Consider the following 27,967-nt stretch of genomic DNA (forward strand, 5'->3'; position numbering starts at 1 on the left):
ATTAAATTATATAATTACATATTTATTAATATTAAATAATTAAAATACAAATAAATAGTTAAATTTATTATATATTAATAGACAAACAATTAATATTTCATAATATATATTAATAAAAAATCTTTTTGTAAAGATTAAAATTATTTCGTTTATTAAAGTAAGATTAATAATGCTTCCATTATATTTCTCATAGATGGTATAAGAGAACATTCATGCTAGTAGGTATCATGCTCCAGTAAATAAACATAAGGTCTCCTCTTTAAAAGCATCTAATAAAAATGAAACGTTCAAAATTAAGTTTTTATATGTAAAAATCGAAGCGTGCACTTTGGTTAATGAAGTATACGGAAATGGGAATGGTAATGACCGAAGATATTATAAGATTTTACAATCGTTAATATAGTATTTTGTCACGTAAATGTTATCAATAAAATCATTTGTATAATCAATCGATGAGTCCAATTATATGAATGACATTTTATAAGAATGAACCTTATATTTCAGAAAATATCAAATTAAATCATGCCTTAACCTATATTTTAAAGAACATGTAACTTCTCAAAGTTTCTTCACAGTTCGTCGAATCCGTTGAATAATAGTGATCGAAAAAAAAGAAAACGTCGTTCTAAAAATAAATCTGATCTTTGTCGACGCTTGATACGACATACGAATTCACTAATTCCCGTTTTTTTCCCTTCAGACCCCCTTCGATCGATTTATTTGCACGATGCAATTTAAAACGAACGATCGTTATGCAAGAACCGCGAGAGGAATGATTTGCATCGACTTTCATTGGCGTTTCTGGCATTGCTTATTGTATGATTATTAACTACCATGAACGAAAATAACCTCGTCGACAATATGCTATCTTTATTTTCTTCCCTCAACAGCCAATGTTCTAATTCGAATCTTTTGTTTTCTTAGTCTCGGTCAGGACAATTTTACTTTCCAAGAGAAATGATCTGTCTATGTAAGCTAAAACAAAAAAATAGAATAGCTTACAGATTGTATGGATTTGTACGCATGTAAATAAGTATATATATATATATATATATATGTGTACGTACGTACGTCGTATGACATACGTCAAGTGTGTCCTCTTCGGAACGCATACCTTTCCTTTAGTTCGCGCTTATGATAATTATTAGAAGCGGTCCGGATGTGAGTGCCGATAAAATGTTCATCGCAATGTAATACGAATGATCTTATTTGCGTTGGCAAATAACCTATCCTTAAAATTTTCTTAAGATTTATGGGTGATCGTGCCAAAATCGTAATTTCGAGTTATTATTAACGGTTTTTCATCGATACATGCGCTTTTCTTAATCCGTTAAAACTCAGGAAATAGGACGTGTCTAACGTGTTAAATTTTATTGAAAACATTTTATGTGTTAGAGAATTTGTGAAATTCCGATTTTCTTTCTTGTCGATCACGATTATAACTTCGTAGTACGAAAATTCGTACGTATGATTAATTCGTTGTCATGTACGTTGGAGCAGCTCCAAATTCAAACGTCGATCTATCAAATCGTTTCCTCGTATCTAAGAACGTTAATCGGTATTCGCCGGCAAAAAGATAAAATCGTGTCCTGCATCCTTGAAAAATCAATTCTTCGTTCTTCGTCTAGCATAAGAGAGACATTATCGTTATCGCATTTGAAATTCTTTGTCGACGCGACACGTGGAAGTAGTCACCATGTAAAGAGAATGATCGACGTTGGATGTATTATTTATAAGCATTCACTAGCAACGTCGAATTCGTTGATCGTGCGAACTTTCCTTTGGCGTGAAAAATATTGAAAAGAGAAAAAGAAAGAAGAAAGAAAATGTTACATGACAAATTCTTTAACAGATAACAACAACAATAACAATAATAATAATGATAATAATAATAATTAATAATAATAATATTACCCGATTAATAATAATATTAATAATAATATTACCCGATAATACTTAATAATTTTGGCTTGAAACTCTCCTAAAAAAGCATTATAAACGTTACAAATGTAACAACATCGAATTTTATATAAATATCTAAATAATTATTAACTTTTTCACTTTTATTCGTCTTACGACGAAGATACAAAGTTTTTCAAAAGAACATAAAACTAATTAATTCGAACGAGAGAGGTCAATAGAGATCATGAAAGAATAATAGCGAGGATAAAGAAATAATTTTTTTGCTCGTAAATTATTAACTACTTCTTTACTCGTAGATCTCACAGAGGACGATGTTTCGAAAAGATCCGCCAAAGGTTCGAAGTAAAGCCCGTGCAATGTGCGCAGTTCGGTGAAGAATGACGCATGCGCAGTAATACATTTTCGCGATGAAGGCGCGCACGACGAAGCAAAGATGCGAGTGAACGCATGTTTTATATCAGTGAAGCGCCGGCAAAGCCGGAGGAAAGATGTTTCTTTGTAATCGTCATCTTTTTTCGCTGAGTTTTCTTCCTCGTTGTACGAAATAGAGCCGATCAAAGTTCGTAGATTCGCTTTGACGATTGATTTCACGTTGTAATTTTTTAATTTTCTTTCCTTTGTTTTTTTTCGTTTGTTTGTCTACTTTTTGGGTTTCTTTACTGTTGATATTTTTTTAAATTCTTTTTTACATCTTTTTTATTCCACATTATAACTATATCGAACCGATTTGAGTGAAATAACGAAGTTGATTTCGCGTCACGTTTTCGTGCTCGATCAAAAAATGATTCCAGAAGAATAGAAAGTTTAGAAAAAAAAGAAAAAGAAAGGATTTTTTCACTTTTTCTAGTAAATCAGAAATCAAACTTATTCAAAGATTTATCTTCCGGATCGTTGTGGAGTCTTTCTCAATTCTTTTTAAAAGAGATCGAAAGCCTTTTAAGAAATAGAAATAGCCTTTCAAGATCCTATTTTTTTTATTTCCTTTTTTTCTTTTTTATTTCTATTCTTCAATTTGATTTTTTTCTCAACGGGTCTTTTTTGAAAAGTAGTTAGAGAATTTTGGAGCAAAATAGTACGTCTCTTAATTGTAATCGTGTAAGAATAATTAACTACCGACAACTCCAGCTTCAAAGTCGTTTAAAGAAGTAGATTTTGAGAATAAGCGAAGGGACGAAGGGCCCGGTGTTGATCGGCCGGTGTTGTCACATCTCCGAGAATGAGTATGAGCAAAACAAGAAAGCTACAGCATCAGCAACAACGTTGAAAGTAGGGATACGATAAGAGAAAATACTTCATTTCCCTATTAACTGATCGTTTGAATAAAACTATGCATACGTAGCGTTCGACAGAATTTATATAAAAAAAGAAGAATTTATTACCAGTTTAAATGATACTATGGTGATAGAGCGAATTTTCGTTGAATTAATAAAGATAATGAATGATCGGAAAGTCACTTTAAGGAAATAGTAACGTTCTTGGCACGACCCTAAGACTTTTTTATCTGGTTAATACGAAGAAAATATATATTAATTAAAGTGATAGATAAATTACATTGTTAGATTAAAGAAAACAAAAAAGAGAAAAAAAAGAAAAGAGAAAAAATAAGATGAAGGTGATCGAGGAAATAACATCGAGTTTCCATACGGAAGCTTGGCAAAATGATAGCTTGTCTATCGTTGATCTAGCAAACACAATGATGACCATGAACGTTACCGTTCCGAATATACCTAAAAGACACGTGACTATTATTTCTCAAGCAGTTCTCACATTGGTGTATATAACCGGTGTTATCGGCAATGTGTCCGCTCTGGTCATTCTTTTCCATCGCGATAAGGTAAAGAAAGAGAAGAGACAATTTTTTTAAATCGTTCTTCTCACTTCTTATCAAATATTTATTTTTATTTTCTTTTTTTATCTCTTTCTTTCTTTCTCTTTTTAGAGGAGAAATCGCAAACACCTGCTGATGCTACGTTGCTTGGCAAGCAACGATCTCGTCGCATTATTGGGTATGTTGGTCCAGATGTATATCAGTATCTACGTAGCTGGTGTTACATCCAGCCGAGCATTTTGCTCTCTGCGAGTCGTATGGAGACTGTTTGGATTATTTAGTGGCTGTGTAGCTATCGTAATGGCTGCTGAAAGATGGCTAGCTTTGACCAGGCCTTTCGTTTATCAAAAGGTAAGTAGACAAAAGATTCCCAATTAAAAACATCATCACAATATTACATTATGAATTTTCAATAACTTCGTTTGATAACTCAATCTTCGTCCGTTTATAATATTCAAGAGAACAATATAAGTACTTACAATGATCATAAAACGCATTTAATTAGCTAGTTATTCGTTTAACGAGACGTTTTTCTCATTTAAAGAAGACCATAAACTTCTTAATGTGCGAAAGAGGAAAGCAATAACAGATATCTACTCTTCTTTTTCTCTCCTTATCTCTCTTCGAGAGTCGAAGTTTAGTGACTCGTACAGACATCCCAAACTTGTTTTCTTTTGAAATAAATCGATGAGTAAGATAAGTAATACGTTTCTATTCTTATATATACACACATACACACATATATATCTATAAGTAAGCTCGGTATATGTTATATCGAGTTGTCCCATTTTATGATATTCTTTACCGATCTAATTACTAGTCTGAAAGAGACGTAAATAAGTACTTACTTTCTTACATATCACACGATAATCTTACAGAGAAACGAATTAACTCTATGAAAATAATTCTCACAAATCGTAATCGCTGTAAAATTTGTGTTAAAACGTCGTGTCTCACGATTAACATCATTCGTCATTAAAATTCATAATTTGTTCATTAACTCGATAGATACATACGGGAAACGAGAAGTGAGTACCAATTTTTGCTACTTATTTGCGTGTTCTTGCGTTGATGTTAAGATTGGGATATACGATTGAAAAGTTTCTTACGTCTTCATTTTTAACGCCTTACGATGATACAAATCTATATATCTTCCTTGTTACGTTAGAATCTTTTCTTTGAATCCTTTTGTTTTATTTTTTATTTATTTCCTTACTCGAGAGGAATGATCTGAACTACAGCTTGATAAATGTGGCGTTAAAAAAGTCTTTGATTTTAACATTCGAAACTACTTTCTGTTACCTAGTTCTCAGAATATCGAAAGGTAAAAGATTCTCTTTAGGATGATCATCGTTCTTTCTAGTTGGACCAACAAAATTGTATTAGAGTGGTTACACCTACACAGATTTTGAAATGATTTTGTTATAAGAATAATGTTTACGTTCTTTATCAGACACCTATTATATCTCGATTAATATTTATCTTGAAATAACGTGTTTACATTGAAAAGTGTGTCGCATGTACAAGTTTCTTATTAGAATTTTCATAGGTATCTATGAAACATAGAAAAAAAGACACGTTTTATCGTCTGCATGAAGTTCAAAGTTCATCGATGATAAAGATATACAAACATTCCTAGTAATGATAAACAAAGTACGCATAGTTTTCTTAAAACAGAGAGTAACATAGCCTCTCTTATTTTATTTATTTTGCATCGTGAAATTTGATAATCAGACAACACGAAAGACTATCGATCAGTCCTCATTGACTTAATTGCCATGAACACGCTATTTCTTTATTTGTTGAATATTCAAGGCCTAGAAAGTATTAATGAAGTTCACAAGTTTGATTATTAAAGTTCCAATCTTATCGAAATATAGTTCATCAAGAAATGAACTGAGAAATATTTATTACGTTCATTTAGACACATTCTTATTTCTATGAATTTATCATTTATATCATTAATGAGAATGTATTTAAAAAATTATTCTTCTAGTTTGTCAAAGAAAGTGAAATTTCCTATTGTCGAAATTTCATCTAGGTACATATCTCTAGAAGAATTAAAAAATAAGACTAAAAGTGAAAAGTAAAATTTAGGCAAAATTTACACGAAAAAAGTAGTCATTAGCTTCACGTTTTGATAAGATATCAACGAGTGATCATGTAATAGAATTTATTTACATTATTCTTTGATCTAAATCCTTTAATAAGAAAGGTTCATTCGTTCGTCGAATAAACGTGTATGAATCGGTGGGAAGATGAAAGAGATCTGTTGGGATTGCAAGGATGGATTATGTTTATGCTACCACAGAATTGGCGTATTCAGTAGACAACTTCGGATCATAAATCTTAATGCATTTTTTTTTTCGTTAATGCTACTACATATGTTATGTCGTATATATAAAGTGTTACTATTTTTAGAATATAAAAAAGTCTTACAAGTGCATTAAAAAGATTAAAAATGTATAATATATATATATATATATATTCATATATATATGAGTATATATGTTCTTAAAGACCAATCGGCAATGTTTACAGGTTAGCAATTCAGTTTACGAGCACGATCTTAAAAGTACGTAATGTCAGAGTAAGTGATCTGGTAGGTGAGAAACCATTTTGGTGAACGATCGACTAGAAACTATCTTTTTTCTCTTTCTTCATCGTCATCATTATCTTCTTTTTCTCAACAAAAAAAAAACAAATCGAGAAGAAAAAGAAGAAAAAAATTGATGAAAATGAATTTTTTATCTTTTATTGTCGTGCTCGAATAAAACATTTCATCGAATTCGAAGGATTATCTAATAGTAAAAATTTAAATCGACCACCCTTGACCTCAAGATATATATATATATATATATATATATATGTGTATGTATGTATGTATATATGTATGTATATATAGTATACGAGTGTTAATTTAGATCAATTAATATCATTGAGGAAGATTTGACCCACGCAAAGTCCATACTGTAATTTATAGGAAAGCCTACCCTCCGATATAATGGCAATGAGCATGCGTCTTACCAAGGGATTATTGAGGGTTGATGGGCAATCACGAGTCGATTCGGTTCTCTCCTCGAATGAAATTTTTTTCTCGTGCTACGAAGATTCGAACATTGACGTCTTTTATTTATATCGATTCTCTTCACGTTCCGTTCTTTAAAACGCTGTAGTAGTAGGATAGCAGTAACCGTAGTAACAATATCTTACGTTCACGATCTAAGCTCTATTTTGACGAACATATGTATTTTTGCCAGACGCGGATGTTTACAAGGTCCTCAAGAATAGTAAGATTTTTGAGACGACGTTAAATCAACAAAATTCTAAGAGAGATTCTTGGACTCTTTTTATATATATATAATATTTTGATCTAAAATAACAATCTTATTTTCGAGGATCGATTGTAATTAAAAGGAAAAAGAATCAACGCAAAATAAAGAGAACGAACTGTACAAATAACACGAAAAATTTGATTTAATGATAGAACGTCTTCTGTAGCAATGCTCTCGAAACGTCAAAGGAAATTTAAAGTTATGTTTGAGATGTTCCAAGTGTCAAAGATGCTCTATTTAAATTAAAAAGAACTCTTGCAGCTTCTTCTCTTTCTTTTTTCTTCCTATTTCTTATTCAACACTTTGTATTAGTCTCTTTCACTCTCTCTCTTTCTCTTTCTCTCTCTCTCTCTCGCTTCAAATTTTTAAGCGTTTTGGTAATACCATTATATTAAAAAAATACCCATATGCTTATTTACATACAATACGTTTTTAATTTGATATTAATCAATAGAAAATAATGTTAATAATCTTTTGATTGAAATCTTCGAATTTATCGTCTTATTTCTCTAATAATATAGCGAATGTTGCAACGAAATATGATCATCGAAATAATATATTTTTATAAATCCAACGAAATGTTTAATATATATAACATATAAATATTTATATATATTTATTTATTTATCTGTTTATTATATATTTATTTCATATCTTGTAATACATCGATATCGTTCGATACTGCTTCGTCAATTTTCGCTTTTTATAACTCTTCGAGCTTATTTATTCAAAAAATGAGAGCTAATATTGTTGTTGACAATATCTTATAAGTTACGATACATTTTTGGTATTTTGCGACGTTGTGCCTTTGAGGATCGTGAACATATGAAAGTCGCTTCTCATTCCGAGAAAAAGCTTTTCATTTCAATTAATTAGAAACCATTCTGTGACCACATTCACTCGTCCCTAAGGATCGTCTGAAGATCATTTTCAATAACATGTGTAATTCCATGGTCTATAAATACATTGGATTTTATTTTAATCTATGAATGAAAGTAATGACAAGTAAATTATAAATAAATTCGCGATACATTCTAACTAATAATAATATATTTATTTTCTTTCTCTTGTTATCAATCATACATTTGACGATTGGTAAGATAAAGCTTATAACAATGGCGAATCCTCGCTCAAAGGAACTATTATTTTATGCATACATATTTACATAAAATATGCTATTCTCGTAGAGACTCGATGTCATTGTTCGACGTGAATATCATAAAGAATATCATAAAATAGATGAATATACTTGAAGATCCGTACAGTTGCTTTCGCATTCCTTCAAAGAATTTTTATGCTTCAGCAAACTTTTCTTTGGTTTTAAAGATTAGCAATAAATAGCAGTAAATTAAATGAGATAAATTTTTCGTGATAATCTTTGACAAATAAAGAATAAGAAAGAAATACGTCATCGATCACTGTCTAGACTTTTATCGAAATCATGAAGGATGGTAAATTAAAATAAAGAATGAATAATATTTTGTTGTCCAGTTTGACTTATCAAATCCTTTGCTTTTCTAAAGTGTATGTTTGTATAGACAGTCGCCAGGTTCCGATTCTCATATTATCTAAGTATCGTTTAACGTATAAAATTTCCCTACTTAATTGATCGTTCTTTCATTATAATCCTGTAGTATTTTTGTTAAAAAGGTCAATGAACTTTTTGGCTCAATCGGTGACACACATGTATCTTTCAGCAGGTGACGTATCCGGTAATTGTCCGTTGTATGCTGACACTTTGGCTGGCTGCTCTGTCATTGACCAGCCTGCCGGTATTAGGCTTCGGTCTTTATTACAAAGATGATCACTGTGTTCGATATAGAGAGGCTACTGAACCTACTGACATAGCTTATGCATACGTGTGGTTCGTTTTCGGTGAGTGCCAATAATCTTTTGCAACGAGAATGTACGTGCGTGTATATGTGTCTAGATACATAGAATATCTATATATGTATATAACTACTTCAAACTATTCGATAATCATTAATTGCTTGCTTTTAGGTACTCTTCTCTGTCTATCCATTGTGTGGTGTAATTTAGCAGTGTCCAGAGCGTTAGGTAGATTAGGTCGTCGAGCTGGAGCACTGAGACGTATCTCGAGGGCTTCTTCAAGAGCAAAACCATTGTTAACTGTAACTGGACCCACGCCAGAAGTCGTCGCAACTGCTGAGGAAAGAGCTTTTGCCCGACTTATGGCAGTGCTTTCGATATCTTTCGTTGTATGCTGGATGCCACAAATGGTAAGAAAATTCATCAGTTCGTTTTATTATTTAAAAAAAACACATATTCTGTTCTCTCTCTCTCTCTCTCTTTCTTTCTACCTCTTTCTTTCTTCTTTTCTAAGATCTGTACTGTTATAAAGGCCTTTCTCTTTGTAGAAACGGAAAAAGCTCAGATTTTTCCTTTTTCTGGGATAGATTTTTCTTTTTTCTGATCTCCCTTCCCCGATTACTCTCATTAGGTCAAGGTCAAGTATCCGCTACTCGATGCAATTCAGCTGCGAACGATGCCGTAGATTGTCACGTAGAATTACGAAGAAAAGCCGTGAAAAGAGCCCTTTGATTTATACCACGGAGGGTGAAATCTAAGTTTCTTCTTTCTCTTAAATATCCTTCTAAGCTTATGTTTATGTCGCTTTTTTCCTTCTTACGAAAACAATGACCGTTCCTATGAATTCTTAAATCATAAAAAAAAAAGTTATAGATAACAAAGATTTTGCATTCTCTTTTATTTTATTAAACAATTAGAAATAAAAAAGAATAGTTCGAAGATTGTTTGAAAAATTTTTTATTAATTCGTTTATCAATAAAAACTCTTTTATGATGATAAGTTATCAAGAACTTCTACGAGTACTCATAAATAGTTTTGTTCGAGTGTCCTTCGAGTACGATGTTTTATCTGAAGAAAATGATTGGACTGTTTTTAGCAAGGCAACCCTGAGATAAAATAACGTCGTGGAAAAGAATTTAGCTTCCGGCTAGTAGCTTTTATGGGAAGCGATCGTTTTTACGTGACGTGCTTGCAAGGGATATCGACGTTGACATTTTACTCCTACGCAGTCGAAACGTCAATGATATTTGTGACCAACTCGTTTCTGGTAGAATTCTAAAAGTCTTAGAGTTGTTTTTCGTTTCGTTGTATTACAAAGTATCAACAATAATTTTTCTGTAAGTTTCTAATGAAATCGTTGATCGAACTGAAAAGAAATCGAAGATTTTTTTTATTTAACAATATTTTCAAATTAATCATGATTTATTGATTTGTCTATTTTTATTATATCATGTTATATAAATTTTCCGATAAAACTGATAGAAAATGAAAAGTCGATAAATTCATCAAAAAAAGATTCAGCTCTTCTACCAACTCATACTTTAATATTTAATAGCTACGTATCATTGTTTTCAAATGTTCTCACGTACAATCCATCGAGACCGACGAAAACGTCGCGACATAGATTGGTTCGATTAAACCGGATATCACCGATAATAACGTTAGGTGTTTGTCGACATATGTTTTATACAGCTCGGACATCAATCCTTTATGTTCGTTTAATGAAAATCTACCTACGGTGAAGTTTCTCAATCTATGAATTTACAAATAAGAAGAAATTGTCAGTCAATAATTTTTGTCAAATCACACTCGACATGATTTTTGATTTGGATCACGCTCGATAAAAATTTCGTAAAATTATTAAAAACGGTAATATCAAAATATGCGACATTCACCTATTGTCCTTAATTCAATTAAATCTCGGATGTCCATAAGTAACTTTTAATATACAGCGAACATTTAACATTGGACGACTATAGTAACCTTTGTCAAGTCAAAGATCGAACGCACAATTAATTTGTCGTCAATTTATTCAATTGTTTTTAGATTTCGATTCCGCTCGCACAATTCTCTATGACTTTAACGACGAAGATGGTGACTTTGAAAAGGTGTATCCGTGCTTTTCACATTGTCGCTGACATTCTTTTGTGCATACACTTCACTTTAGATCCATATATTTACGTTCTCCTTCGAATACCTCGACCAAGATTCCGTTTGTTGAAACCACTTTGCAAGATCTGCTGGCCAGCCAGAAGTCGATCAAATTCGTTCACAGGTGAGATTCTATTTTTTTTCTTCATATTTGCAATCGATAACACAAATTGATTATAATCTTAATTTTAGGAACAGGAGATAATCATTGCAGCAGTGGTGATCCACCAACCCCTATAACCGAAGCACCCTCGACACCCGTTAGCGAGGAACACGAATCCGAATTAGCAACCGTTAATATTTGAGATCAATACGAATTGATCGTATCGACCTCATAAACGATTTTACGTTTACACAATCGAAAATGTATTCTTCGATGTACCAAAGTTCTATATATGTATTTCTTATTTACTATTTCGTATTAACATTTCTGGATTAAATTTGGGACAAAATTGAGGCATTCCATGAGACTTAAGATGAAGAAAAAAGGATGACAAGTTTGTGACTGAGAGTATTGCAGTTATAAATATCTATGGGTTTTTATCTTTCTTTTTTCTTTTATATATACTATATATTGTCGAAAGTTTATGCATGAAACGACTTTTCATCGAGAACTCCAATCATTTGCTTCATGCAAATGACAGTGACGTTGACAGATCGGATACAAACCTAATCTTTCGACAATCGAGTTATGATCAAATGTACTACGAAAATAACCGACATTTTTTATATTTTTATTTTATGAGAAATTGTTAAAATTGTATAATTTGATTATATGATCGATGAATTTTAAACGTATATTACGTTCGATTAAAAGTGTGAAATAAAAGGAAATATTTAAATACATGTTTCCAAAGCACAGTTACATGATCCAAATTATTCTACATATATGTGTATATACATTATAAATGTTGACATCTGTGTAGATATATTTCTAGTCAGAGTCAAGCAATGTAACTGTGAAAAAAACAAAAGAAAATATACAGAAAGACACAAAAAAAAACAAAAAAAAGAGAGATTTCATTCGTTCTAGTGCAAGAATACCAAAATAAGGAGATCGATTATTCTCCGTACGATGTTAATCATTACACGCGTGCATTTTTTGTTTTTCTTTTCTATATTTTATAACGTTATTATCAAAAAGAAATATTACTCGTGCCATTTAATGATACTGTTTTTCTAAGTGTATAATGTGTACATGAATACATATTTACATGTAAAATAAGAGTACACGTTAAGAGGAACGAATATATTATTATCATTACTAATAATAGATTCATCAATCATTTTGCATATCATGATCGCATATCGTTCGATGCGTTCGTTATAATTTCATTTTATATGATTTTTTTATATGTTTTCCTCAACGAATGATATTTATGATGTAATAAAAGTATTCACGAATATAGGATATTCTGATTAACCGTTTACAAGTTTTAAATCGTCTTTAATACAATTATATCAACGAGCATTTATAATTGTACATAAGAATATTACATATAGATAATTATAATCAAATATACTGTCTACGGATTGTGACGTACAATCGCAGGCGATGTAAAGCACGGAGATGATATCTATTAAAAGAGAAAAAGAAAATTACATAATTATCAAATAAATATGTACATTCATAATAAATGATGATACAAATTCCGAGAACATTATTTTTCATAGTTCTTGCGTAACTTGGAATTATGTTTTCAATAATAACGCGAGAAAAGGAAAATACATATAATACAAATATATTTACGATATATTACATTTCCCTTTAGCCGTTCATAACACGAATCTTATAGTCTCGTATCTATACAATTCTAATACGAGACTGTTCTCTATTACACACCAAAGGTGCATCCAAGTACTTCATTCGTACGATTATTGACCGAAAATATAAATAAATAATGCATTTTTTCTTCTCATAAAAAGGAGAAGGAGAAAAAGATAGAGGGGGAGGGGAGAGAGAGAGAGAAAAAGAGAAAGAATATGAGATATTCTTCACAAAAAGACGTAGTAGAACAGTTTTCTATACGGCAAACAAACAATTCTTTTTCTTCTATGAAAGACCAATGTCAAAGGCAAAACATTTATCAATATATTTTGTTGTTTTTTATCTTTTTTTTTATCTTTTATCTTTTTTTTTTTACTTTTGTTCAATTTTCTCTTTCAAAAAATAGATTATTTCCACGAAAAGCTTAAGCTCTTATCCTTCATCTATGTATAATACTTGAAGTCCAATTTTGATGTAGGTTCTTTTATGTTACTTGTAAAAATGTATAACTTATAATCGTTTTTTTCTTTTCTTGTTTCTTTTCTTTTTTCTTTTCTATTTTCTTTTTAATTACACCAGGTATTATATAAGTAAATTTGAAATTAGAGTGCATATGTATTTCCTCATGTTTCCTATAAATATTTTTCGTATCATTCAATCTAAGAGAAAATATTGTTCGAAAACGTGTACATACAGTAAATTTGATTAAAAGTATTCGATTAATGTTTTATTCGTTCACACAATAAAGTGGCACAAATATACGATCGAAGAATAATAGATATAACTTTGTATATATCGTTATATGTAGCTTTCATTCAGTCTTAAATTAGCAAAATTACAATTACCTGGTTTTTTTGCTTTCCTTCACACTTGAACATATACTTATTTATATTTAAGCATCGATATCATGTCGAGCATCTATTTCATAATAAAAAGAATAATTTTTTACAGGCTTCCCTCCCCTTATATTCATACCAGCATTTCGATGTTACAAACCATTTTTATTGGTCAAGTGTGAAGTAATTTTTTAAAAGTTGTTCATAATAAATTATTGTCAAACATACTTCGCGTTAACTGATAATGCGCACGTAAGCATAGGAACCACAAGAGAGTCAATCATAACATAGGGACGACTTCGTTTCAATAATTTGCACTCTTTTTTTGATATGGATAATATTCAATGTCTACATTCACGCACGCACACACACACACACACACACACACGACGTGATACATCTTCAATTGAAAATTATTATTACATAGGTTCCTTTCACGGGATAGACGGACACATTAATTTACATCATTTAAACATTCAAAATGAATAATGAGGTACATTTGGATTTTGTTGTGTCATCAAAGGACAACGATAAAATTTTGTCAATATTTTAACATTTGTAAGAAATGATGAACCTTTGAACCTCATCGTTTAATTTAGGCCATTTAAAACGTTATAAGCTCGTTTTCGAAGCCTTTTCAGGTACCGCACATTAATTGTCATCGTTTCTATTGCAACAAGATATTGACACGTTATGAAATTTGTATTATCCTCCTTCCTATTAATTCCAGCACCGACGATATTAGAAGATTGATACTCGAATAATGAATTAGAATAGCCCGTAGAGCTTTAATAATTTTTTAGACAAAGTGCTATCAACACCAACGACGATGACTGATCGTTTTTCATCGTTTTATTTTGCAAAATGTGGGCTAAACTTCATCGTAAAAATTCGAACGAGTAAGAAACGACTCTGCAATAAAAGAAATCTCAAGCGTCTCCAGACTTATAAACGTCTTAAAAATCGCAGATCATTCTCACTAAATCCCTCCAACCTAATTTACTGCGCAAATTCAACGGCGAGTGATCTTCCCTCGAAAGAAAAAAAAAAACAAAAAACAAAAAGAAGAAAATCTCGTTTCGATCGAGGACGAAACTCAAGAAAACTATTATTCTCTCGACCAAAAATCCTTAAGCAAAATTTTTACCATCCTGTAATACGAATTTTACTTCGTTCTGTAGATAACGGAACTTATTTATCCTGGTTCTGATCCACTCCGCCAGGAGTAACCAGAGAACCTTTCCTCGTTCCCTGAAAAATCGTCGTGCCGATCCGTCCGTGTTAACCAAGATCGATACAGCGTGACGGTGTTCGCATATTGGCTGCACGCTCGACAACAACGATTCCCACGGCGTGTCGTGCCGGCTATCGTGAACCGCGACCCTCTGCTAAAAATTTTTTTTACCAAGACACATTTTATCGGACGAACTAATACGATCTTTGATATCTTTTCTTTGTAATTTAAGAAAAGAAGATCGATACCTTGGGCCATGCAGAAATGCATCACACCTTCCACAAAAGAAGATGATTCGTCGAATCCTCGCGACCTGCCTGTAATTCTGCGGACGCTTGGGGCCCTCTGAAATCCTCGTAACCATCGCCACCGGATATCACCAAGAGCTTACCGCGATTGATATTATTCTGATGCACTTTCTTCGATTTCAAAGAGTATCGATTCACCTTTGGTCGTGGTTCTGGTTTCGATGATGTACTGGTTTCCACGCATGTTAGAAACCGCACGTGTCCCGTATGTCCGTGAGGTATTCCTTTGAGAAGAGAAAAAAACTTTCGTTAAAATCTCAATTACCAAAAAAGAGAGAGAGAAAGATCCGTTAGCTCGATACCAACCAGTTACGATGGGAGGTTGAGATATTCTTTGCGTGGATGGCTTGATGTGAGGTATTGGTACGGTTAAAAGTACACCAGCACTTGTACCGATCCATAATAACTCATTGCAAGCCAATAAAGCGGTTACTCTGAGACAGGCTGCTTTATGTTGTCTTATTATGTCATCGCAACCTGCAGCAAGTTTAATGTTTTCGTTAAAATAAATATCGTTGGAAGTACAATAAGGTTTCATTAAACGAGAAATTTATATAACGATTTCGTTCAAGATTTAAAACTTACTAGCAAGCATCTTGGTAACGGCCGGAGCGATATTTATATCTGTCAAGCATTCATAACTACCAGCATGGAAAAGACGAAGTACGGCACTGTTGTGCAAAGAAATCCAAACACCAAAACCACCAGAGTTTGCCATACAAGTGACCGCTCGACTTGTGTCACTGCTAACCACGAAGCTGTGCTCGATGTCCAAGGTACGCGTGTTGAGAACTTTCACGGAGTTATGGCAACCACACCACAGTTTGCCAGATACCGGAAGCATCTTCGTTACTGGAGATGCTGCGGTACCTACGGACACTATCGTTGGATCTGGAGTATTCCAACCTCCTACTGAATCCAAAGAAAATAATATTTTTAAATCTTTATATATTCGATCATCGTAATGATAAGACGAACTTACTATGATCTCGTGTATATACAGCTATATCACCATTGGCAAGTGACACGAATACTTTATTGTCCAAGTATCTATAATCAAGAAGGGTATAGAGTTAATAATAGCACAACACGCGTCATTACCAGACACATTTTCCCTTCTTGAAGATCGACTTACATGATACAGTGCACGCTACTACCATGTTGAATCTTCACCTTGTTCTTTTTTATTCTAATATTGTCGTTACAATTATAAACGTGAATGCAACCATCTTCCGTCCCTAACCACATGGTAGGTTGATTGGCATCCTCTTCAATGGCAATAGCGTTATCGATATTAGAGACATCACCGCTCAAGGTCACGCTACAAGTATCCGCATTTGGAATGTCGTCCGAGTCCGACTCGTCGGAGCTCGAGCTGCTACACAAAAATAGGCGTAGTAACGCGAACCTAATTTAACTCTTATCGTAGAAATATATATTATTACCTGTCTAATTGAATATTACCACTACCGGAGTCGACATCTTGCACGGAAATACTGATGCCGCTTTTACTGTTCACAAACGTATTACTGTTGGATGCCAAAGAGTTCGAACTAATATAAAAAATAATTGACGAATGAATATTAGAGATTTTAACATGCTTAAAAAAAACAAAACAATACATGAGACACGAACCCAGGAGTACAAGCAGGTATCCCAGCAACGCAAAGGATTCTAGCATTGCAAACTCCATTACAAGATGTAACTTGAGGTGGTTCTGGGTTCAAACTCAGCACGCAAACCTGACCAACGTATCCGTCGCTGTTGCAAACCCACACATCACGAGATTCTTGTCCATTTGATAAGGTAGGTGCAGCGCAAGTAAATTGAAGACCAGCTCGTGTCTTTCTAATGGGTAAAGGACCGACGAATTCTGGACAAAGTCTTCGATCGGCAGACAATGCTGAAATTTATCCGTCGATGTTAAGAAGAGTTAAGTTCCTTCTTCCTTCTTTTTTATTTGAGAAGATAGTTTTTCACTTACCCAACTTTTGTTTGGCTTCGTTGAAACTCTCTTCCCAACTCGCTCTCTTGTCGGGCTTTGTAAAGACAACAGAGATATTCTCGATACCCGATCTGAAAAAGTATACTAGGTAACTAACTATAAAAAAAAGCATGAGGTTATTCAAGAAAGTATTGAAAATCGATTTACTGCGTGTTTAGAGTTAATTCCAGACAAGCTAACTGAGAATGAGCAGCGTTTCTTTCGGCTAACTGCCGTTGCGCTTGACACAGCATATCCTTGATCAGATCCTCGAGTTGTGCCTTACTTCCATGTATCGTAGCTGCGAGTTCTTGGAGTTGACTCAATGTGGCGCAATCCTCTCGTAGGTGATCAACTTCGCGTGCCATTCGTCTGAGATTCTCGTCCTTGGCTGAGAAGGAAAGATCGATGGAAAGAGACCAGCTGACGATATATTCGTCGTTCTAACGAATGTCATTGATCTAACGTAGGTTATAAACTTTTCTATCTACATTGACACGATACCTTTCATCACTTCGAGATCATCCAATGGTATTCTCATCAACATTTTGTACTTGTTAGCTTCAAGAAGACTGACCAAGCTATTCGGGCAAGAGCTCCTACGATCGATCGATCAATAAATAGATCAATTAATCATTATATTGTACGTTATTAGATAAGAAGAAAACGCATTAAAGGAACGCGTTACTATGTACTTACGTAGATGGTTTCCTTATCGTACCACTTCGTCGTTTGATACTGGTAATAACCAATAGGTCGGAGAACAAAAAGAGAGCTCGTTCCTTCCGTGTGCCTTGGTTCGATGCTATGGTAACCAAATCGTGACGAACGAATGCTCTGGACGCAAAAAACGAATGTATCGTTATAATGAACTTTTTTTATTCCGCAAGCATAGCCAAGTGAATATCGAAAATCGATGGGCTCATTCATTGGGAAAAGCGGGACGATGAAATAAAAAAAAAATATATATATAAAGGACTTGCAAACGATAGAGAATGATTAGTTACATGATTGGTTACATAAATAAGGTGAAAAATGTCTAACTAAAGATAATTATGATGAAATAACTATCAAACCAACCTATCATTCGTAACGATCCCAGCAAGACCTTCGACGAGGGCTTGAACCTCTCTTAAAGTACTTTGTTGCTGTTCCCATTCAAGAGACTCACGCTCCGTGCAATTGATCTTCACAACCAATTCATGCACTTCCTTTTGTGCTGCCTGCAGGAACTCATAATCGGGATGCGCCGAATCAGTGTGTTTGAGAAGTCTCTGAATGAGAAGCTCGTAACGCGGAATCTTCTGCACCGGTTTAATCAGCAGTTGATCAAGACCAAGCTTGCCTTTGTGTTCACGTTCCATCGTCTATGAAACAAAAAATAAATGATAAGGATAATCGCGTATGTAGATAGATAAATACATATGGTTTCCGTGTATGTAGAACGATGATACGCGATTAAACTACCTCGAGAAATCGTGCGAATGCTGGTTTCCCTTGACACGTTGTTTTTATCGCCTTCTTCGCGGACTTCCAATTGTCCAAGAAGAGAGTGTAAGTCTCTAGAACTACTGGCTTTGTAAACTAAACATATCCAAGAGAAAATTGTATCTTTAATTTCTCACTTAGTTGTTTTGAAACTTTCTTATATAAATTTGCGATATAATACTCACTACGTCCAAGAAAACGTCGCCTATAGTCTGCTTTACTTCCCAAGTGTCGAGACGTTTTCGTAACTCTTCAAGAAAAATTTCATGATGGCTAAGAATCGCTGGGACCTATAAAAGTATTTGAGAGAAAGAAAGGGAGCAAAAAAAAATAGAGAGAAAGAGAACTAATTTTTAATAATCTACCTATAAAAATCTATATAATTATATAATTATTCCTTGCTATTATATCGTCCTTATATATTCTTCGTAAACTAATTTAAACAAGGACACGCATAAGTACTTACCTGATAAAATATCTCATCCACCGTAGCAGCGTCCACTAAGCCAGCATTCTCGGGACTTTTCAAAGGCTGCAGATATTTCTGGAACAAAAATCGAATTTCGTTTCGCAATATTCTCCCTTATGGTGTAACAATGTAGAGCAAAAGAGTATATAACGTAGTATGCGTGTGTATATACATATGCATGAATCAACGTCGATGATCTTATTTTCCGACAAATGCAAAATCTTGATTCGTTCCACGAATATATTAAACACTGATTTATACGGAGAAAGGAAAGTTTTTGCTCGACTTTGCAATTCAATGGGAGTTATATATTCTGCAGAAAATCAATTGCTCCGAGGTTAATGAAGTGCGAGGAATGCGGTGGACATCTTTTTTCGCTTTTTTCTTCCTTTTCGTGTATAACGACGAGAAAAGCGATGCTTTAAATCGTTCTTCTCGTGGATTTATAAGTCTTCGAGGTTCACATCGATCGAATGAATAATAAAGGAACTGAATATACCGTAGTTTCGTAGTAGTAGTAATAGTAAAAGTGGTAGTAAGAGTAGAAAGAGAACAGCGATGACGTGATAAACAAATTTCGGCATGCCATTGAAACCCAAAGAGGGAACGAAAATAAGAAAAGAACGAAGGAAATAGGGAGGGGAAGGAAGGAGGGAGGAAGGAAAAGAATGGATAATAGACAAAAAACAAAAAGAATGAAGAGAATTTCTTTGGATCTACATTAGGCATGATCTACTGGCATCTAATGGCACATCAAATTTTATTTTCAATTTGATATATCGTACAAGAAAACGATAAATATTATCTAACGCACTTGTTAAGTTATCGTGCAAAGAAAGTTAAATACGCATTTTTAATATTTTTTTTAGCGCGTAACGACATGTAAAAGCTAAAAAAAAGAATACAAAAACAAAATAAAAAGAAAAAACATAACAACAAAAAGAAGAAAAGAAAGAAAATAATTTGAAGTATACGATAAAATATCGAGAAAAAAAATATTATAAAAATATAGAAGTTTCGTTAGGTGTATGATACGGCGCACATTCGCAACCTTTATCTTTGACCTTTAACGTTTAAAAAACGTAGCTTCGAATGGCACGAACGTCCTCGAAAAAGGGACGAAGGGGATTGCGAGTAGATAGATAAATATATACAGATAAAAAGATAGATAGATAGATAGATAGATAGATAGATAGATAGATAGATAGATAGATAGATAGATAGGGAGAGAGAAAAAGAGAGATGGACATATCGTCGAGTTTATTTTTTCGACTTTCGATCTATCTTGCTTTTTTTCTTTTTTTTATTTTATCGTATTTTTTCGTTATTGCCTCGAGAATTCAAGCGACGACATGAAAAATCGTAGCCTCTATACGTAGTCTGGCCAAGGCCATTGTCGAAATAATAGATCCTCCGAAATAACGATCCTCTCGATGCGTGTGGGTAGCTGGGAGTTGTTTGGAAAATATGACAATCAAACTCGCACGACTTTGGTCGGTGTGGCGCAAAGCTTAGGACGATTCTTATGAGATGTAACAACGAATGTTAAAAAATCTTTTCGCGCGATATAAACTATGACGAAATCGATGAAATCGATAATCCGTAAAAAATTTTTCTATGGTTAATAGAGATCTATTTTGGTTGATCGTTATTTCAAAGAAATGAAAAAGAAATAAAGAAAAATAAAAAAAAATAGAAAAAAAAACGAAAGGATAGACAAGATGAAAATGTCCGACATTCTTTCCATATTCCCTATTATTTTCAATATACATATTTCCGTGAACGAATAACATGCATGATATACAGAAATGTAACGGATGTAATAAACCAAATTCATTCGATATTATAATATACAGATAATAAGATAGTTAATGTTCCTTGAATCGTATACCATATTAATCGATATGGGTTCGATTATAAAAGAAATGTATATGTTACCGAATCTTACGATACGATTTAATACATGTTTCGGTAAAATATACATTCGATCTCGTTAGATCGCATTTAAAATTACTTACATTGACTAGTATTTGCAAAGCTTCCACGTACGAACGTTCAGTATCGTAAAGCTCAACGACGACATGAGTTCTCGTATCCTGAAACATAACAAGAAGAAGAAAATTTGATGGTTTATCGAAAGTATCGATTATTTTCGCGATTTTCATGAACATTTAGTTCAATTAATTCATCACATATTTTCCTTCGTTAGAGATGTCTTCGATTTTAGAGATTCTCCACGAAGAAAAATAATCTGACGACATTTATCATCGTCTTCGTTGCTTTGTCATCTCGACAGAATGTGACCTCGTGCAAGAGGAGGCTACACGTGCGTATTGTATATATGAAGCACGCGCACGTGCTGTACTACGCCACGTGTCGGTCAACGAATATATGCATTATCACGGAGAATCATTTCCCGACCTAGAGTAATTACCAAAATGTTCGTTTGCTCGCCTATTCGTTTGTTTACGATAAATGATATTAGGAGATCTTTTCGGAAGATAAAAAGTTATAATTAACGAACGTAAGAAAGAGAGAGAGAGAGAGAGAGAGAGAGAGAGAGAGAGAGAGAGAGAGAGAGAGAGAGAAAGAGAGAGAAAGAGAGAGAAAGAGAGGGAAAAAAAGTCGACATTCCGTTTGGTATTATTATTTCATTTTTACTGATTCAGATAAAGTATTGATAAAATCTATCCTATAAAGCACACTTTGAAATAGATAACAATCCTAATCAAAGGAAATAACAGTAACTTAGAGATGAAATGAAAAGTTTCATCATGATTTTTCCATTCAGCAGAAGCAATAAGACATTTAATTGATGACGCTTAAGTTAACATCGTATATTAATCGATTATCGACAGGAAGGAATTTAGAAAGCACCTACGCATTCTCTCGTGACATGACCGTTATTCCTGTTGTCCACGGATAGCCGACACTCGATGGGCCTCACGCTGGCGTTGATCGCCATCCTCTTCCTCTATCTTTCTTGAATTTCTACGACCATTAATGATGAACACTCGCATCTCATTCCACTTGATATTCTCCACTCGATAAATTTGAATTTACACGGGTTCATGATGGCTTACGCATGAGATCAAGTTCATGGAATACACTTCCAAGCCAATGGAATGTATATTTTTATAAAAAAACGAATGCACATAACGAGAGTTTATATGATATAACATCGTATTCAAGAAAATAATTAAATATCATTGAAACATCTAACTTCCTTATTTTCAAGGCTTCTTAAAAATCACAATTCCCCTTTATTCGCAACCTCCCAAAGAAGATTGATTTTTCCTTTCTGACATTCATAAGAAGATCCCCACTTTTTCTTCTACTTCATCCTCAATAGAACCATACGTCAAAACTTATCGAGATAAACGAAATGAGGTCGTCACGTGTTTTACGTAGGTAGGTACGCGTAGGCGACCCTGACCACCATCCGTGATAATGACGAAGTATCCTTCGAAAGAGTTGTTAAAGAAGGACGATGAAAACGATCAGCTCGATTTCTGTTTGATTTTCTTCGGTAATCACATAAAATGAACTCTTCTAGATTTATCTACTCTATCGTTACAACATCCCAAAGGAGCTATGGATTAAATTTTTATTTGAGAAGTAACATTTGCAGTTAGTGTTTCCCGCGAACGTAGAGAAAACAACAACGAGGCAAGGATGTTATCGAAACTAAACGGGCGTTCAGCTGGATGGCCAAGAACAGGCTGATCGATGCGCCGAATAGAAGCGCCATGGTGCCGATGGTGGTGGCTGCTGTTGTCTCTGGTGGACGCCGGCGCGTAAGCTTTTCACGTGGATCATACACGAATCCTGACTATACCCTCCTTCTCCTTCTCTTCCTCCACCTCATCCTCATCCTCAGCTATCACTTCGTCCTTCTACGTTATACCTTCATTTGCTACTCTTCATTTGCTTACGGCCTTGTCCTCATTATCCTATTTGTTTCTCTCTCTCTCTCTCTCTCTCTCTCTCTCTCTCTCTCTCTCTCTCTTTCTCTCTCTCTCTCTCTCTTTGCCTCTTTGTTTCTGACATTCTCTTTCTCTCTCTCTCTCTCTCTCTCTCTCTCTCTCTCTCTCTCTCTCTCTCTCTCTCTCTCTCTCTCTCTCTCTCTCTCTCTGTCACACTCTCACTCTAATTATTCACTCTTTTATATCTGATCATGCAAAGAAAAATATTTTAAATTCTAGAAAATTATCGAAATTAAATAATTATTCCCATGGTCATTGCTAATACGAGTGTCACGTGAAATTCTATTCGTCGAAGTAATTGTATTGCGAGGAAAATAGTGTTAGTGATATATTCAATTTCATTCTCACTCTATCTCTATCTTTCTATTTTTCATCTGTTAACAAATAAATAAAAGAGATTATTTAATGTATATATCGGAGTACTTGAATTTTTATTAACACTTGATGAATTCGTCGATAGAAAGTATTGAAATTTTCCGACCGTAAACATTTTCGCGTCATCGGCTGTGTTCTAAATTTGTTGAAACATGCGTAAACGTTCGTACGAATCCCTTTGGTGGGCGATACCGGAAACTGACACCTGCATCGGACCAAGCAACCACGACCTTGTCTCTCTTCTGGGGGGATGGACACAAGCAAAAGTTCTCATTTGCATCATGGAACGCACAGACGATCTCGTTAATAGGTTTCCTTTGACCATGCAATAGCTTTGAACGTGACGCAAAGATTCTTTGAAACGTGAGATTAAACGTACGAGAAACGCACTATGTATACGTATATATGTAATTATGTATGTATATGTGTCTTTTTTATACATAAATGCTAAATAATTCCTATAAACACGAATGTATCCCAAATTGGAACGCCTTCTATCTTTCTTTATTTTTCTTTTTATTTATTTTCTTATTTTATTTCTTTTCTTTCTTTACTCATATCATTTAAATTTTTCAATCACTTTAATCGTATCGTGAAACACGAATCGCTCACCGTGAATTATTCGGTCAAAGCACATTTTTCCAACGACTCTTGCTCCATATTTATTTCGACGACGACACTTGTTTAGTCTACGGCAAAGACCCCCGGAATACGCATTTCTCGTGGGTAAAGCGAAAATTCGACTATACTCATTCTTATGTATAATCGTAATATTTTTCGAAATTTAATATAGTAGTCGAGAAAATTCCTCAAGGATCGACCGTTTTACATCACGAATTACAAGCGAAATATGAAGACGAAAACGAACATAAGAATTTAATATTCAGGTCCATAACTCGTATCATCGTTACGAAAATACGAATGGATTCGGAGGAGGTAGAAGAGGAGAAGAAGAAGAAGGAGGAAAAGGAAGAGGAGGAAAAATAGGAGGAATATCTCGTCTTCTCCATCAACGAACGATAAACTATTTTCTTCATCCGAAAGTACCTCTCTCTAGTTCCTCGTGTTTACGACTGACGTCATGATGTTTCTCCTCACGAGCTTGCTTCATTCATGAAATCTACGTGAACGCACGCACATACGATGCCGGATGTAGCTGGAGTTTTGACCTTTAGAAGCACGATGCAGTCTTCCGCGAAACGAACGAACGAGTCTATGACTCACACAGTACATATGTATTTCACTCTTCTCCTTCGATTCAGATGAAGAACACCGAGGGATTTCCGAAATATACGAGAACGAAAACTTGTCACGAAAAAGAATTTGGCTGACTTACATTTCGATGAGCAGGTGCACGAGCTACTCTCTCCGAAGATCCTCTCAAAAGTTCAGCGAGTAATTCCGGACTTGGTCCAGGTAATCCTTCTAATTTACTTGGGCTAGAAGTAGTCCTGTGATGACAAGGTGTAGGTGGTTCGGAGCTACTATTAGCACCGGTATTGTAAGAAAGATTAGCGGAGACTTTGCGTCTAGGTCTGAGACCTTCTTCCAGAGATATATCTGTTGCACGAGGTTTCGCCATTTCAGCTTCAAGCATTTGACCGTAAGGACCACGAAGTGGTCTCTTGCTGTACCTTAGAAAAAAGATATTAACATGTAATATATAGAAACAATTTCTCATCAATTTGAATCTGTTCATGGCATGCTTTTAATGTGGTAAAAAAGGACAGTGAAAAATGTTTAATTTTCAATTTCTTACCTTCGTGGAGCGTGACCTTCGCAATCGGACAAATCGCTTGGGGTCGCAGGTGGATCATCTCTTTCCTCGCTGCTCTGAGCAGTAAGTTTGTTTCTATCAGCGTCCAAAGGTTCTGGCCATTGCGTTATGTACACACCCTTTCTTCTCTTGCTAGTATCACCACGATAACGTCTGGTCTTACCAGAAGGAGAGGATGCTTCCGAAGGTGTCTCGCTAGGTGCCTCGCTGCCCTCGCTAGCTTGACTGAGTCTTGGTTCCTCCAACGGTGGAGTCACGATTACCTCGTGTGGCTCTATTCTGTTCTCTATTAAATAAATTCCTCTAAATGTCTAAGTTAGTCGCAGAATGCATTCAAATCATAGCGAGAAACGGAAGAGAAGTTAACGTAGGTATGCATTAAACGAACAAGTATCATTTCCCGCAAGTTGCTCAAACGGAAGAGCGCACGTTGAAGATGGACTACTATGAGCGGTGGTAAAACCATCACTAGTCTCGGCTATGGTCATTGTTTATTGTGAATAGCAATCTGCAGACGCGAATGAACGAACGCGCGTGAAGTCATCAATGAAGATGGCTATAACTCGATGACGCTCGAATTTCTATTTCGATTCTGGCACCCGCAGTTCTGAAAATAGTGCTACATAAAATAACGATGCCGGTAAGAATTCGCTTGCACCTTTCTATCGAACGACTTCTTGAAAATATTTAGACGTCTCAGCCTTCCATGATATCTCTATCTCAATAAACTCATTCTTAATCGTTAAACTTCTTACGTTCGATCATCGTTACATCATACATTTCATCGTTAGATATTTCAAGATGTAAAAAATTTAACCTTTTTGAACGATCTCATCGATCGGAGTGCTATCGACGACTTGATAAATCGGTTCTGAAGGTATCACCTCAGTCGGTGAAGCATCCGTTTCCAACCTCGGCTGTTGCTCATGAATTTCCGGTACCGGTGGTTCCGGGCTGGTAAGAGCACTGGATGTTGCCAAACTGTCAGAACCATCACTTCTAGGTCGGATTTCTTCGAGATTGCTTTGGTGAGGTACACCGAGTCCTTCGGCCGAACCAACAGCACTATCGACGCTCGGCGTCGACGTCCTTGGACTTTGCCGATTCGGGCTGTTTTGAGACGTTGAGACGCCTGGTATCGCATCTCCTCGTCGACGAGGCAAAGTACTGGCACGGACATCTTTGTTTTCCGTGCGAGCACTCGTTGCCACCGGCTGAGTTTTTTGACGATTCCCTGTAATGATTAATGAAACGTGTTCTTCCCTTTCCCTTTTCGATTAAACCAATTCCTTTCTAGACAATCACATAAGTTCTTAAGAACTTTCGTAAATGTTGGAATCGGTTTAACTCTATCTGCCACCGAGACGATTCTAATAGATTTCGCAACGACGTGTTGACCAACATTAATCATTGTACATTGACGTACTCCAGAAACAAATTACGCGCGAACGTTTTTAATAATAACTCGAGTGCTCATACATCGACGTCTTTCGGTCGGTTAAGATCGTGTAATAGAGAAAGAGAGAGGAGAGAGTGTAGAGAAAGAGAGAGAAGTCCTAATTATCTCCTCGAGTGTCACGTAAGCTTGGCAGAGCAGCAGGACGAGGAGGCGGCCCGTTCCAATAATAACGAACGTAGAGAGGAATGAGAGAACGAAAGCACGATGGAGAATAGAAACATTCGGTTAATCTTTTGGTCGGTTAATGGAGGAGTAGAAGAAGGCCGAAAAGAAGGTGTTATAGAGGGGGAGAGGGGGAGAGAGAGAAAGAGAGAGAGAGAGAAAGAGAAAGAGAGAGAGAGAAAGAAAGAGAGAGAGAGAGAGAGAGAGAGAGAGAGAGTGAGAGAGAGAGAGTGAGAGTGAGAACCCAAATATGAATGCGCGAGGAAATCGTAAAGATAATGTTTCAGTAAATACCCAGTTTCGTTCATCAGCCACCTTTCGAACGTGTAAGTTGTCTATCTTCCTCCTTCCCTCTTTTTCTCTCTTATTCTCTTATACTATTAAATAAGACGTTTCGGTCTTACGACACATCAACATGACGAAGAACGAAGTTCGACCTTGTTACTCTTTGCTAAATCGTCTCTCTTTCTTTTCACTAATAAACGGAAGATACAACGCCGCGTTCATTTTCGGAGAAAAGAACTTATCCGTATGATGACAAAATTGCAATATATGAGATATTACATAATTTCGTATAACTATTTTTGATTCTCTTTCGTAGAACTATTGCTGATTAATGAATAGGAATATTGTATAAGATTTTTCTATAATGTTTAGGTACGTTCTCGTTCATTCTTTCTTTCTCTCTCTCTCTCTCTTTCTCTCTCTCTCTCTCTCTCTTTCTCTTTCTCTTTCTCTCTCTCTCTTTCTCTCTTTCTCTCTCTCTCTCTCTCTCTCTCTCTCTCTCTTTCTCTCTGCGTACGTATCGCATCTCAAAATGTTTCCTATTTACAGTCTCGACTATATTATGAAAGTCAAAGCACGTTGGTATGTAGTTCAGGGTTGAAACGTAATACTCCGGATTCGGCCAGCGTCGTTATTTGGCTTCCGGATTCATTAACGAAGGATTACGAAGGCTACCGAAAATAAATCTGATGTGTCACACAATACGAATGAACTTACGACGGATTTTCCTTTCTCTCTCCTTTCCCATTCCTTTTTTTCCATCTTATAA

General features: G+C 34.8%; 2 protein-coding genes across 12 annotated transcripts in view; one reads left to right on the forward strand and one right to left on the reverse strand.

The window, feature by feature from the left end:
• Positions 1-1,136: 1,136 nt before the first annotated feature.
• LOC124423678 (prostaglandin E2 receptor EP2 subtype) lies at positions 1,137-14,752 on the forward strand. Of its 3 annotated transcripts, XM_046961711.1 has the most exons (7): positions 1,137-1,161; positions 2,220-3,757; positions 3,863-4,102; positions 8,784-8,961; positions 9,088-9,326; positions 10,963-11,191; positions 11,260-14,752. In XM_046961711.1, exons 2-7 carry the CDS (start codon positions 3,530-3,532, stop codon positions 11,370-11,372), a joined length of 1,227 nt encoding a protein of 408 aa, XP_046817667.1. In that variant the 5' UTR covers positions 1,137-1,161; positions 2,220-3,529; the 3' UTR covers positions 11,373-14,752. The 3 variants fall into 3 exon arrangements, with proteins under 3 accessions (XP_046817667.1, XP_046817668.1, XP_046817666.1); XM_046961712.1 differs by lacking the exon at positions 1,137-1,161 and having other exon boundaries at positions 2,071-3,757; positions 8,787-8,961; XM_046961710.1 differs by lacking the exon at positions 1,137-1,161 and having other exon boundaries at positions 2,072-3,757.
• LOC124423673 overlaps positions 12,494-27,967 on the reverse strand; it is a 28,288-nt gene continuing 12,814 nt past the window's right edge. For 4 of the 9 annotated variants that reach the window (XM_046961688.1, XM_046961690.1, XM_046961689.1 and 1 more), the window contains 20 exons: positions 26,110-26,526; positions 25,275-25,578; positions 24,852-25,149; positions 21,173-21,250; positions 19,152-19,229; positions 18,871-18,975; positions 18,665-18,781; positions 18,278-18,564; positions 17,897-18,034; positions 17,702-17,796; positions 17,366-17,588; positions 17,198-17,289; positions 16,849-17,116; positions 16,659-16,766; positions 16,349-16,591; positions 16,196-16,263; positions 15,799-16,125; positions 15,520-15,693; positions 15,154-15,437; positions 12,494-15,059 (listed from right to left, as the gene is read on the reverse strand). In XM_046961688.1, coding sequence (XP_046817644.1) covers positions 15,175-15,437; positions 15,520-15,693; positions 15,799-16,125; positions 16,196-16,263; positions 16,349-16,591; positions 16,659-16,766; positions 16,849-17,116; positions 17,198-17,289; positions 17,366-17,588; positions 17,702-17,796; positions 17,897-18,034; positions 18,278-18,564; positions 18,665-18,781; positions 18,871-18,975; positions 19,152-19,229; positions 21,173-21,250; positions 24,852-25,149; positions 25,275-25,578; positions 26,110-26,526 — 3,683 coding nt within the window. In that variant the 3' untranslated portion in view covers positions 12,494-15,059; positions 15,154-15,174. The remainder of the gene's footprint in view (positions 15,060-15,153; positions 15,438-15,519; positions 15,694-15,798; positions 16,126-16,195; positions 16,264-16,348; positions 16,592-16,658; positions 16,767-16,848; positions 17,117-17,197; positions 17,290-17,365; positions 17,589-17,701; positions 17,797-17,896; positions 18,035-18,277; positions 18,565-18,664; positions 18,782-18,870; positions 18,976-19,151; positions 19,230-21,172; positions 21,251-24,851; positions 25,150-25,274; positions 25,579-26,109; positions 26,527-27,967) is intronic. The other 5 variants (XM_046961692.1, XM_046961695.1, XM_046961696.1 and 2 more) reach the window with 5 other exon arrangements.

The sequence above is a fragment of the Vespa crabro genome, chromosome 4 (genome assembly GCF_910589235.1).
Source record: "Vespa crabro chromosome 4, iyVesCrab1.2, whole genome shotgun sequence".
Taxonomy (NCBI): Eukaryota; Metazoa; Arthropoda; class Insecta; order Hymenoptera; family Vespidae; genus Vespa; species Vespa crabro.

What these genes read in the sequence shown, in the direction of transcription:
- LOC124423678 (XM_046961711.1), top strand. Translation starts at nt 3,530, where the DNA reads ATGAAGGTGATCGAGGAAATAACATCGAGTTTCCATACGGAAGCTTGG. An exon ending in ATACGTGTGGTTCGTTTTCG is followed by an intron (nt 8,962 to 9,087) that starts GTGAGTGCCAAT and finishes GCTTGCTTTTAG; the next exon opens with GTACTCTTCTCTGTCTATCC. An exon ending in TCGATCAAATTCGTTCACAG is followed by an intron (nt 11,192 to 11,259) that starts GTGAGATTCTAT and finishes TCTTAATTTTAG; the next exon opens with GAACAGGAGATAATCATTGC.